The sequence below is a fragment of the Saccopteryx bilineata genome, chromosome 11 (assembly GCF_036850765.1).
Source record: "Saccopteryx bilineata isolate mSacBil1 chromosome 11, mSacBil1_pri_phased_curated, whole genome shotgun sequence".
NCBI classification, from domain to species: Eukaryota; Metazoa; Chordata; class Mammalia; order Chiroptera; family Emballonuridae; genus Saccopteryx; species Saccopteryx bilineata.
Genome location: NC_089500.1, coordinates 71,835,439 through 71,847,883, shown reverse-complemented (window position 1 = coordinate 71,847,883; position 12,445 = coordinate 71,835,439). Strand labels below are relative to the sequence as shown.

The window sequence follows — 12,445 nt, the reverse complement described above, 5'->3', positions numbered from 1 at the left end:
GCAGATCTGGCGATGGAGAAAAGTCATTTCTTTTTTTTTTTTTTATTTTATTTTTGCATTTTTCTGAAGCTGGAAACAGGGAGAGACAGTCAGACAGACTCCCGCATGCACCCGACCGGGATCCACCCGGCACGCCCACCATGGGGCGATGCTCTGCCCACCAGGGGGCGATGCTCTGCCCATCCTGGGCGTCGCCATGTTGCGACCAGAGCCACTCTAGCACCTGAGGCAGAGGCCACAGAGCCATCCCCAGCGCCCGGGCCATTTTTGCTCCAATGGAGCCTTGGCTGCGGGAGGGGAAGAGAGAGACAGAGAGGAAGGTGCGGCGGAGGGGTGGAGAAGCAAATGGGCGCTTCTCCTGTGTGCCCTGGCCGGGAATCGAACCTGGGTCCTCCGCACGCTAGGCCAACGCTCTACCGCTGAGCCAACCGGCCAGGGCAGAAAAGTCATTTCTGAGGGGACCTGTGCCCCTTTCTGGAAGCAGAGACAATAACACCAGGGAGACGGGCGGTGGAGGGAGAGCCCCGTTTCTTGGCTCCTTGGCTTTGGGGTCGGTGTGTGAAACAGTCAAGACCTGCAGACTACGTCCTGACAAACAAGGCTCAGGACACCAGCCCCCTTTGCATCTTCTCTCTTAAAAGCGATGATAAGAAGGTTTTAATAAGAGCTCAACAGTTGACTTCAACAAGTGATCAATCAGTCAGTGAATTTGCAGAATTCTTTCCCTTGCAGAAAGCTACCTGCTGTGACTTTTGGGCTCAACACCTGGAAGGTTCTGGACATACCAACACCTCAAGGGCTTCATGGGCTTCTGCCAATTGACACATTACCCATGTGAGGACGAGAGGACCAGCCTCAAACTGAGCAGCTTGCTGAGCTGAGGTGGCTTTACTGAGTTTGGGGAGAGGCTCCGGTACAGGGGATGTCATTGCACTTGCAACTCTTTCAGTTTACCCTGGGGCCAGGCACAGTGTGGGTGTCATCGGGATACAGAAGGCATGGATTGCATAACTTTGTTGTAATGTGCTCACAAGTCTTTAAAACTCCTGCCAACGAGTGGGATTCCTTGGAAAGTAAATATCTTTACTCTGTTTTTAAACAAATAGGGAAAACATGTGGAGATCTTTTTTTTTTTCTCCTGGAAAAAAATCATTTTAAAACCCCATCCTTACTGTCTAATTACACGGTATTGAAATAACACTAGACAGAGGTTCCATTCATTTTGAAAAAGTAAAATTGTACTTTGGGGCGAGTACCTCAGGTCGCAAGTGCTAAAAGGTAAACCATTAAAATATTTTGGCTTCTAGGATGACTCGTGTAAAAATGCCACGAATAGAAAGAGCTGAACTTCACAAATATCGAGCCCACTAAATGGATTCTTTTAATTCATAGCAGGAAATTATATGGAAACAATCCCAGCCTTGATTCCTGGAATACATCTTAAAACTATTTGGGTTGGAACAAGAGAGGACCACAGTGCCAGGAAAATAGCCTGTTGGAAACTTCGGTGTGAGCAAGCGTCCAAGTTTCTAGTGTGGATTAACTAGGGACTCATTGGACTTTAAGGGTTTTTTTGTCTGTTTAATGTTTTTATTTACTGATTTTGAGAGAGAGAGAGAGAGAGAGAGAGAGAGAAAGAAAGAAGCATCAATCTGTTTGTTCTACTTATTTATTCATTCATTGGTTGCTTTTTTTTTTTTATTTATTCATTTTAGAGAGGAGAGAGAGAGGGATATAGAGAGACAAAGAGAGAGAAAGACAGAGGGGAGGAGCTGGAAGCATCAACTCCCATATGTGCCTTGACCAGGCAAGCCCAGGGTTTCGAACCGGCGACCTCAGCATTTCCAGGTCAACGCGTTATCCACTGCGCCACCACAGGTCCATTGGTTGCTTCTTATATGTGCCCTGACCAGGGGTCAAACCTGCAACCTTGGTGTATCGGGATGATGCTCTAACCCAGGGGTCGGGAACCTATGGCTTGCAAGCCAGATGTGGCTCTTTCGATGGCTGCATCTGGCTCTCAGACAAATCTTTAATAAAAAAAAAAAAACGTTAAAAATATAAAACATTCTCATGTATTACAATCCATTCATTTCCTACCACTCATGTTCATGGTTGCGGGTGGCTGGAGCCAATCACAGCTGTCCCCCGGGACAACACCAACTTTTTATTTGGATAATGCATAACATACACAGGTTGTTGTATGGCTCTCACAGAATTACATTTTAAAATACGTGGCGTTCATGGCTCTCTCAGCCAAAAAGTTTCCCGACCCCTGCTCTAACCAGCTGAGCTATCCAGCCAGGGCTGACTTTTAAGTTTTAACATTTTCCCTTTGTTGGGATCTGTGGGTCCCTCACCCCAACACTAACCAACCTGACAACAGTCCTCTCCTGCCACTGTCCCTGTGGAAATACTTGTGAATGAGAAAGAATGGGGAGAAGGAAGACAGAAGGAGCTTGGAGAGGGGAAAGCCATCTGGGCTTATGCTGTGTGCCTCTCTAGGGTTCTCTTGTGTTCTTCTGGGTCTCAGAACCAATTACAGTGGTACCTTGAGATACGAACAGACCAACATACGAATTTTTTAAGATACGATCTGTGACTCGGTCCATACTTTTGTTCTAGATCTGAGCGAAATTCCAAGATACGAGTGGTGGTTCAGAAAGCTGCCACTAGTTGGCGCGTTGGCGCACGGGTCCAGTATCGGCAGTTTGGTATACGAGTTGACTGACTTACGAGCTCGGTTACAGAATGAATTAAGTTTATATCTCAAGGTACCACTGTACAATGAAACCCAACAAAATGCAGACCCGCGGCACAGTCGTTTCCTCCAGGTGACAACTGCTCGTTTTGGACACGCCCAGCTGAGTCATTGCCCAGCTGAGTCATCGCCCCAGCTGAGTCATCTCCGGGCACAGGACCTTTCCCAGAGCAGGGATTCCTTACTCTTTGTTGCATGGGATGACACCTGTTCATTGGTGGCACGTTTCTTTACTAACCCTAGACCTTTCTGGACCGTTGGTGTCTCTCTGAGCACTAAACCAGCAGCCGTGTCAGAACCCCACCTAAAGGAGAGCTCTTCTCCAACCCTTCCGCCTCTCACGGTTTAAACCTGACCTTTCCGGATCGAAGTCACTGACGGCTGGGGGTTCATGCTTGTGGACTCGCTGCTGCAAAGTCAGATGCTTCTCCTTGTTGGCCACAAACTCCTGCTCCAGCAGTTCAAGATGTCCCTGCACTTTCTCCAAGACCTGTAGCAGAGAAGTCACTGTGGTCATTCACACAGAACCCCATGGGTTGAGTTGTTTTTCCCCCAAACCAGTGAGGATGTACCATCCTTCTCCTAGCCAAGGTTTTGTTTCAGACTCTGAAACCTAAAATACGGACAGGAGCCGCCTCAACATTCACACAACCCTTGTCGCACAAAACCAAGATGTTTAGCTTCTCATTTCTCTCCCAGAACCCAACCAGAGGCCTCTGGGTTCCCTAATAGGACATCAGTAATCCTACGTATTTGTGATAATAATCCTATGTATTTTAGTAATAGATAAACATATGTATTTGCAGTAATAGTTCCACATGTTTGCAGAGTGATTTTTAGCTCCTAGAGCACGCTCCCATTCATTATCGCATTTGATCCACACACCAGTGTTGTAGATGTTGCAAAGTAGATTTTATTATCCCGGTTTTATAGCGGAGGAAATTGGAGCTCTAGGAAGTAGTATGTTTAATGCCACAGAGATCTTAAAAAGGGACTAAACTTAGAGGACCTGGGTTGAGTCGTTGGCACTGAGAGGGTCGGATGGGGAAGAGACAGCTAGAAGGTTGGCCACAAGCTGTGAACGGGTCTTTCAGACGCCACTGCACCCAGCGTCACCCGGGGGAATGTCTAACCGGGCGGGTCAGGGACTTGTCTTGAATTGTAGAGGCTTTAGCCCTGCAGCCCCAGGCGGTAAGCATCCCGAGCCCTGCCAGTGTCTGGCCCTGGGCTGGCAGTGTGAGAGACTCAGAAGTTACATCAGGCACAGTCCCTAGACTCAGGGACTTTATTCCAGTTGAGAAAAGAGACTGTGGACCGGAGTTCTTCGCCACGGCTTAGTGGAAGAAGTGAGACTTACGCCAGGCTTGAAGGATGGTCAGGAGGGCCTGGACCGGGCAGTGCTCATGGAAATGGGGAGGAAAGGGTGATTTGAAGAGAGATTCCCAGGAGCAAGAATAAAGCATAGTGGGGTGAAAGGATCAGACACGCCAGGGTTCAAGTTCAGACTCTGTCACCTACTAGTTGTCTGATTTTAGTGACCTGGAACTCTATACTTCAGTTTGCTCATATTGTGAAAATTAAATGAGGTAATGCTTAGCAGGAGCATAGTGCATACTCAGTAAAGGGAAGCCATCACCACCATTGTTGATTCTTATCATTGTTAAGACTGAATAAACAAGTTTGGAAACATACTGGCTCTTAGGTATAAAAAATGGCAAGTGTGGGAGATGTTTTCCTTTTCTCTCCCAGATCCTTCCTCCGTCTTTCTCTGCCCCTCCCTGAGGCTGACCTTCAGTGGATGGCGTCAGCCGGAGGGAGGGGCTGCAGGAGGATGGGCTAGGGGTCTCTGTTTCCCTGATTCCCTCTGCCCGCGTCACCATGCCTGCCTGTCTCTACCAAAGGCCACAGAGCTTGTCAGCTACTCCACAGCTGCAGCTACTCCCTCGGGCTCCTTTCCCCGTCCCTTCTGCTCCACTGTTGTTCCGTGAGGTCCTTCCCGTTGTTCATTGGTCTCCCTTAGCCTTGGCCACGCTGTTAAATAACGTCGTGTTCGACTCTCCCCGGTGAGTCCCCTGTAGCAGGCCACCCAGGTCCCGCCGGGCCGCTGACTGATTCTGTAAATCTCACAGACAATGCTCAGGGTTCTAGCGTGGGCCCTGGGCAGGATGTGACAGGCGAACCCTGGCGAAATGAGGAATTTGGGAAAGCTAACAGCTTTGAATGAAGATATCTGTATCAACAAATTCTACCTTGTTGAACGAGGGAGAATTTTCAGCAAGAGCGGGATATCCGAGGTTGACACGAACATTTGGAGGGATGGGTGAGAAGTTAGGACTAGTAATTGAGGAACAGGTAGCACAAAACTGACGTTAAAGCCACAAGAAAAGAATTTTCAGTGTTCAAAGGAAGGAGAAAAGAGAAGGAAACCAACCATAACTTATAGTTTAGGGTCTTGGATTTTGAGTCTCAGAAGAAGACAGGACACAGTTTCCTCACCATACATGTTCCTCGTTTAATTCTCATAACACCTCTGAGACAGGAAGACAGTCTACATGTCTGAGATCATACAACCAATATGCAGAATGAACAAGGACGGCTCCAAAATCAACATGCATTCCCCTGCACTCTGCTGCTCCGGCCCCGAGAAGGTTAGCTCCAGCCCTGCATGGCCATCTTCCAACACCGAACCGAAGGGGCCTGGGACTCTCAGACCGCGGCTGACCCTGTCAGGAGGCACCTCTCCTCTCCTTCCCAGCACGGATCCCCACGCGCCCTTAACAGCAGGAAGAACTGTCCTGAGTCGAGGCCCCAGAAGGCTGGTGCCTTGAACCCGTTCCCCCTGCTTTTCTTGGCCCTTTAAAATTCTCTCTTCTCCCAGTTCCCGAAAGCCTGGGTTTTTGGAGACGGCCTTTATTATTCACTGCTCAATTCCTCTGGCAGTCTGGCGTCCACAGAACCACCACTTCATTGAAACGGGCTGGCCAAGGTCCCTCGTGACCTCTGGTTGCCAAACCCAGGCACGCCTTGCTTTTCTTCCTTCCTTGAACACTGGATGGTGTGGCCCACTCCCCGCTTCTTCAAGTCCTCTGTTCTCGGCTTCTGCAGCTCTTCCCCCCCAGGTCTGCCTTGACCTGTTGAGTCATTCCTCATAGGCCTCCTTGGTGGACCCTCTTCTTTCCCTTGCCCCTGGTTTCTATTTCCCATGACTCTAACCTTGGGCTTTACTGCTTCCTCCGTGTTTGTTTTTTGTGTTTGTTTTTTTTGTAGTTGTTTAGATTTTTTTATATATTCATTATAGAGAGGAAGAGAGAGAGAGAGAGAGAGAGAGAGAGAGAGAGAGAAAGAAGGGGGAGGAGCAAGTGAGAGACAGATTCCTGCATGCACCCTGACTGGTATCCACCTGGCAACCCACTGTCTAGGATTGATGTTCTGCCCACCTGGGGCTGCTCCATTGCTTGGCAACCAAGCTATTTTAGCACTTGAGGTGAGGCCATGGAGCCATCCTCAGCGCCTGGGACCAACTCACTCCAATGGAGCCTTGTTGCAGGAGGAGGAGAGAGAGAAAAAAAGGGAGCAAGAAGGACAGGGGGAGGAATGAAGAAGCAGATGTGCGCTTCTCCTGTGTGCCCTGACTAGGAATTGAACCTGGGACTTCCACACGCCGAGCCAATACTCTTATCACTGAGCCAACCAGCCAGGGCCTACTCTGTGTGTTTGCCTGGGCAATCTCATATACACCATAGCTTCAACCCACACCCATACCCAAATTTACACTACTGGCCCAAACAAGTCCTCTGAGGTTGAGACCCATTGCTCTAATTGCCTCCTGGGCCTCTCCAACTGTATGTCCTATAGGGAGCTTAAAGTGCCTCACACTGAACTTGCCTCCTGCCTGCCTCCCACACCCATTCTGAACTGGATCCTCCGTTTTTATTTCTGACCGTGGTTGCCCACGCTGGAGATCCGAAATCCTTCCAAGCCCCTGTACTCGCCCCTGTCGGTCTGCCCCCCCTCCTGACAGCCTTCGGCTGAGCCCGCTCATGCTCTGGCCTTGGTTCAAGCCCTCCTGGCTTGCTCCCTGGCTGCGGCTTCCCAGCCAGGCTCCGTCCCGGCAGCCTTGCCCATGGGCCGCGCCCTTTCTCGGCTTTAAGCCCTCCAGTGTTGCCCCTCACTCAACCTCAGGCTGAAATCTAAGCTCCTCAGTGTGATGCAAGGGGCTTCACCCTGTCGTCCCCGGCCCCTCTGCACACGCGCCCTGAGCTCCGTCTGGTCAATGTCAGAGCCGTGCGGTCCTCACACTCTCGGCACTCTCTGGGCCCCGGGCCCCTGCACCTGTGGGTTCCTTTTCCTGGACCACCCATCACCCACTACTCTGCCAGGCTCACCCAGACTCGTCCTGCGACACCCAGCTCGGAAGCCACCTTCGGGAAGCCTTCCAAAGTGCCCTGCTCCGACTGGCAAGGGTGAGCCTCTTCTAGGCTGCCCTCGGTAATCTTCCCCAAGCTGCACGGCGCCTGGCTGCTTACCAACCTGTTGTTCCGAGGAGACTGTAAGCCGCTTGAAAAAGAAATAGTCTCACCGTCCAAATCCCTAGAGCCTGGTACAGAGCCTGGGGTGTAGGAAGTACCTGATACATTGTTGGTTGAATGAATGAATGAACGGGTTATTTAATTAGTATGGTGAGTGAGTGAATAGTGAACCGTGTCTCCAGCGTTTGGATCCTCCCACGTCTGTCTGTGCCTTCAGGTTTCTGCAGCACAACCTCCCCTGAGCTGCCCTCGTGTCCTCCCGTCAGGACTTCCGACCACCTGTCCTGCTGTTGACCCAGTGGCCTAAACCGCATCCTCAACGTCGCCCATTTCTGGCTTTAGCAGCCTCAGCTCTTGGCCCTGTGGCCAGGGTCCACCCCACTTCCTGCGACCCGGGCTCTGATGAGCAAGGCTGTGGTGGCTACAGCCCAAGTTACTGATTTGATTGAATACAACAAGCAAGGGTGTGAAACCCGAAGATTTTTTTTTTTTTTTCTGAAGCTGGAAACGGGGAGAGACAGTCAGACAGACTCCCGCATGCGCCCGACTGGGATCCACCCGGCACGCCCACCAGGGGCGACGCTCTGCCCACCAGGGGGCGATGCTCTGCTCCTCCGGGGCATTGCTTTGCCACGACCAGAGCCATTCTAGCACCTGGGGCAGAGGCCACAGAGCCATCCCCAGCGCCCGGGCCATCTTTGCTCCAATGGAGCCTTGGCTGCGGGAGGGGAAGAGAGAGACAGAGAGGAGGGGGGGGTGGAGAAGCAAATGGGCGCTTCTCCTATGTGCCCTGGCTGGGAATCGAACCCAGGTCCCCCGCACGCCAGGCCGACACTCCACCGCTGAGCCAACCGGCCAGGGCCGAAACCCGAAGATTTTGATCTGAAAAGCACAGCTTCAAGATCAGTTTTAAGTTTCCAAAGTTTTACATATTGAGTGTCCAGAGCCTGGCAATTCTTGTAACCTGTGTCCCCGAGGCCCCGACACCCCTGGCTGGGCTTTATAACCGGCCCTTCCTGACAGCAGCTGTGCTGTTCCCTTGAACCTAGCCCAGTTCCAGATTTATTACAGGGTGACTGGTGAGGAAAAACAGCCATAAGTAACATCCCAGAGAGAGAGAGAGAGGGCTGCACACACAGGGAAATCCAATTCTAAGCTCACTTAGCCCCTGCAAAGTGAAACCCCTGACCTCAAATAGTCGATGGCTCTGAGTCTCAGCATGTTGGGAAGGTGGGTGGGGAGAGGGGTGGGAAGATGGGGTGAAGGGGAGAGAGAAAACAGCACACATTAAACATGAACACAATTTTGTACTAAAGAGTTACCCTAGAACAAACCTGAAATAAGTTATTGTTTCCTTTTTTTTTTTTTTTTTTGTATTTTTCTGAAGTGAGAAGCAGGGAGGCAGAGACAGACTCCCACATGTGCCCAACTGGGATCCACCAGGCATGCCCACCAGGGGGCGATGCTCTGCCCATATAGGGCATTGCTCCATTGCAACTGGAGCCATTCTAGCATGTAAGGCAGAGGCCATGGAACCATCCTCAGCGCCTGGGCCAACTTTGCTCCAGTGGAGCCTTGGCTGCAGGAGGGGAAGAGAGAGAGAGAAAGGAGAGGGGAAGGGTGGAGAAGCAGATGGGCACTTCTCCTGTGAGCCCTGACCAGGAATCGAACCTGGGACATCCACACACCAAGCCAATGCTCTACCACTAAGTAAACCATCCCTTAAGGATCTTAATTCAATTCCATTTAGCATTAATCACTAAGGGCAGGATATATGTATGACACAAGGCCAGGCCTCTGGGGGAAGTTGGGGCTATGGAGAGCTGAAGATAAGATTGCTGCCCTTAACTTCCAGCAAAACGTTGCCACCAGAGCATCTCCCCTCCTGCCAGTGCAGAGCCCACGCGGGGCTGTAACGCCCTGTGTGTTTACCCCTGTCAGAGTCCCTCGGGAAGAGTTTAAGAGCTCACTAAGTCATTACCAGCCGCTTGTCTCGCACGTGGCAGGGAGAGTCCTGTGTAATGCTTCTGGAAAATTCTTGCACCTACAGTGAAAAAAAAATACAGCATTTCATTAATGGCACGGTGTCCCATGTTTGAATTTGGTTACTTCTATTACTCATAGCAGGCTTTAAAGGTATTACTTTACTCTCCAGTTGTTTGGTCTGCTCTTTCAGCTCCTGACACATCTTCTCCCCTTGGGATAGCTTTTGGAATATGTCAGAACTTGAGGAAGGGCCTTTCTGAGAGGTTGGGGCCAGCCTGAAGAGACTCGTCTCGGATTCTGTTCCTGTGTAAGAAAGAACAAGTTTTGGCTACCATTCATCTCAAGTTCCTTGCAGATTAAGTACTGAAAACAGATGTCAGTGACAGTCACCACCATGTGCTATTTATTTGCTCACTTATTTGAGATTGTATTTATTTATTGATTTTACGGGGTGGGGGGCGGAAGAAGTATCAACTCATAATTGCTTCACTTTAGTCGTTACTGGCTTGTTGCTTCTCCTGTGTGCCTTGACCAGGCAAGCCCAGGGTTTCGAACTGGCAACCTCAGCATTTCAGGTCGATGTCCTAGCCACTGTGAGGCCACAGGCCAGGCACCATTTACTATTTAAAAAAAAAAAAAGTTTTCAAAATGTGTATCTAACTGAAAGAAGTTTAACAACACTAGTACCTGTGAGATGTCCTTGGCCGATATGTACTGTGGGCTCCATCTGCGTAATTAAAGGATAAGAAAACATTACTGCTGAGGCTGATCAATGACGTCACTATTCCCCATGACCTGATGATGTGTTCTGGTCACAGAGACAGCCCAGTGCTGTGTCAAGAGCCATGCCCTGATGCCAGGGTTGAACTGCTTGCTCTCTGATGCTTGACCTGCTGGTGACTCGGGGCGATTCCCACATCGCTACAAACCTCACGTTCCTCAGCAGTCAGATGGGCAGAGTAACCGTGCCTACCTCGCCGGGGTGTTACGAGGATTGAATGTTAAGTACTTAGCATCATACCAGGCACGCGGTAAGCACGGAGTACATGTTAGCTGTTACTACTATCCACGTCTAGGGGGAGAAACAGATTTCCGAATTCTCATGATTGGAAGCAGGCTGAGCTAAATGCCCGACGGACCACGGAACAGAGGACAGGGAAGACTGACTGGGGGTTCCGGGAGGCCCTGGGGCCGAGGGGCACTGAGGCCGTGAGAACCAGCAGGTCTCTGGCGAGCAGAGCAGGAGGTCCTGTGTAAAGCAGGAGTTCGGCCTGTGCGTGCAGGGTCTGAGGGAGGTACGGGACCAGCCAGGTAACGGAGGATGACTTTTGGGGGCGGGAGCTCAGATGTGAAGGGTAGGATGAAATTAAAGATGGGGAACTCAGATTCAGGGTGGAGGAATTCGGATTTTATTCCAGGATGTGTTATTGTTAGTCCAGCCTGAGTCCTCCCACGAGGGCCCCCACTGGGCTTCTGAGAGGTCACAGTACTGGGTCAGAACCGGAACCCGGAACCTAGGAACTAGACCGTGGACACAAGGCCCCGATCGTGTGTTTCCCGGGACGGCCTTCACTTACCTCTGTCCGCTGCACAGGCCCGGCCGTCGGTCTCCTCTGCTCTGCTCCCTCGGGGCGGCTTGGCCCCCACAGGCTCTCCAGAATGTTGTGCACAAGCGCTAACCTCTCTCTCAGTCCAGGAGCGAAGCTGGCTTGTTTCTCCGTCGGAAGCGGTTGATCCACTTCGTCCCTTTCGGGGATGTTCCCGCTGGGAGCGGCGGCGGGGAGATCAGAGCCCCGGCAGTGGCCGCGGTGGAGTCTGACTCCGGGGCCTGCGCCTGTGTTTTCCATCGGCCGCGCCCGGGGTGCCTGCCCCTGGCGACCTGGCTGTGCATTGCTGGGACTCTTGGTTTTAGTCAGAAACTGGGGGCTTTCTGGACGGCAGCTATCTGCAGTGGCCCTGGGCTGTCCTAACTCAGAGGCGTCTCCTTCTGTCGTGGCCGGAGCGTCACCGGCCCTATCGCCGCTGTCACCATCCCTCTGGGGGCTGCGCTGGTCGGCGAGTTCTGGGGTTTGCTCTTGTGGCCAAGAACTCGTAACATAACGCAAAATGATGTTTTTAACAACAGCTTCATCAAACCCGTCAGCGTTCGAGATCTCTGGGAGAGTTTCACTGTTAATGCCTGGACCTTTTAAAAACTCCTCTTTGGACAGATCATGCTGCAAAATACCAGAAACGCCTGGCTCTGCGAGGTCTCCTCTGTTCGCGGGACCGCGGCGGCTGGGGGTGCCTTGTGGCTCTTGGTCGGATTTTTCCCTGACGGCGCACTCAGGCGTTTTATCCAGAGCCGGGGCCGCGTCCGCGTTTCTGCGAGTCTCTGTCTGGGTAGCCCGTTCCTGACGGCCCTCTGCTGTTGAACTAGTTTGATCTGAGACATCAGGGAGGGCATCTTTCCAGGGAAAGCTGTGATCATCGTAAACCTTAGTTTGGGAGAAACTCCCATCGTCAGGCAGATCCTCCCGTCGCCTCGAAGTCCCCGCTTCTGAGAAACGGGCCTCGTCCATGCGCGCAGGCTGACCTCCGTCCTCGGCGGCGGCCCCGATGTCCTGAATTGTGACACCAGGTGTTCTGGCTTTCACTGACTGTCTTCACTGTGTGTTCTGTTCTGTGCAAAAGAGGAGAGCCTGGCTGTGACCTCTGTCAGAGTGACGTGCGGAGCTGGCTGGTCCTGCTGTCTGTGCCGGAACAAAGTGGAGAAATTGCTATAGTCGTGCAGGCCGAGGCCCAGCTGAGAGCTGTCCCACCTGCTGTGGTGTGGACACAGCCAATGGGCTATAAGCCGGGGGGAAAGCAGGGTTGGGGGGGGGGGGTCAACATTTCACTCATTAAATTGAGGAAGACATTGGTCTCTGGTTAGTGACCAAATATTTATCAACCTCTCGCAGGAAATGCTACTTATTTGAAATTTCTTCTCCCCGAATCGGAGCTTGGGACTCAAGTAAAGGACCGATTTCTAGAAGTCCTGCGGCATCCCTTTTCCACACGTCCCTGTGGGCCCCAAAGCTGTGTGACACTAAAAGCAGGCTCGGCGAGCACGTGACCTCCACCCCTCTGTCCTGGTGCTCTTCCCTCCGTCCCCACAGAGGCTCAGGTTCCCGCCTTCCCCTGGGAG

At 51.7% G+C, this 12,445-nt stretch overlaps 1 protein-coding gene across 1 annotated transcript in view; it reads right to left on the bottom strand.

The window, feature by feature from the left end:
* Window positions 1-11,837, bottom strand: part of AKNAD1 (AKNA domain containing 1) — a 31,909-nt gene extending 20,072 nt beyond the window's left edge. The window contains exons 1-5 of the mRNA XM_066246261.1: window positions 10,854-11,837; window positions 10,412-10,562; window positions 9,434-9,579; window positions 9,272-9,334; window positions 3,118-3,251 (exon numbers count right to left, since the gene is read on the bottom strand). Of these exons, the coding sequence (XP_066102358.1) occupies window positions 3,118-3,251; window positions 9,272-9,334; window positions 9,434-9,579; window positions 10,412-10,562; window positions 10,854-11,837 (1,478 nt within the window). The remainder of the gene's footprint in view (window positions 1-3,117; window positions 3,252-9,271; window positions 9,335-9,433; window positions 9,580-10,411; window positions 10,563-10,853) is intronic.
* Window positions 11,838-12,445: the final 608 nt, after the last annotated feature.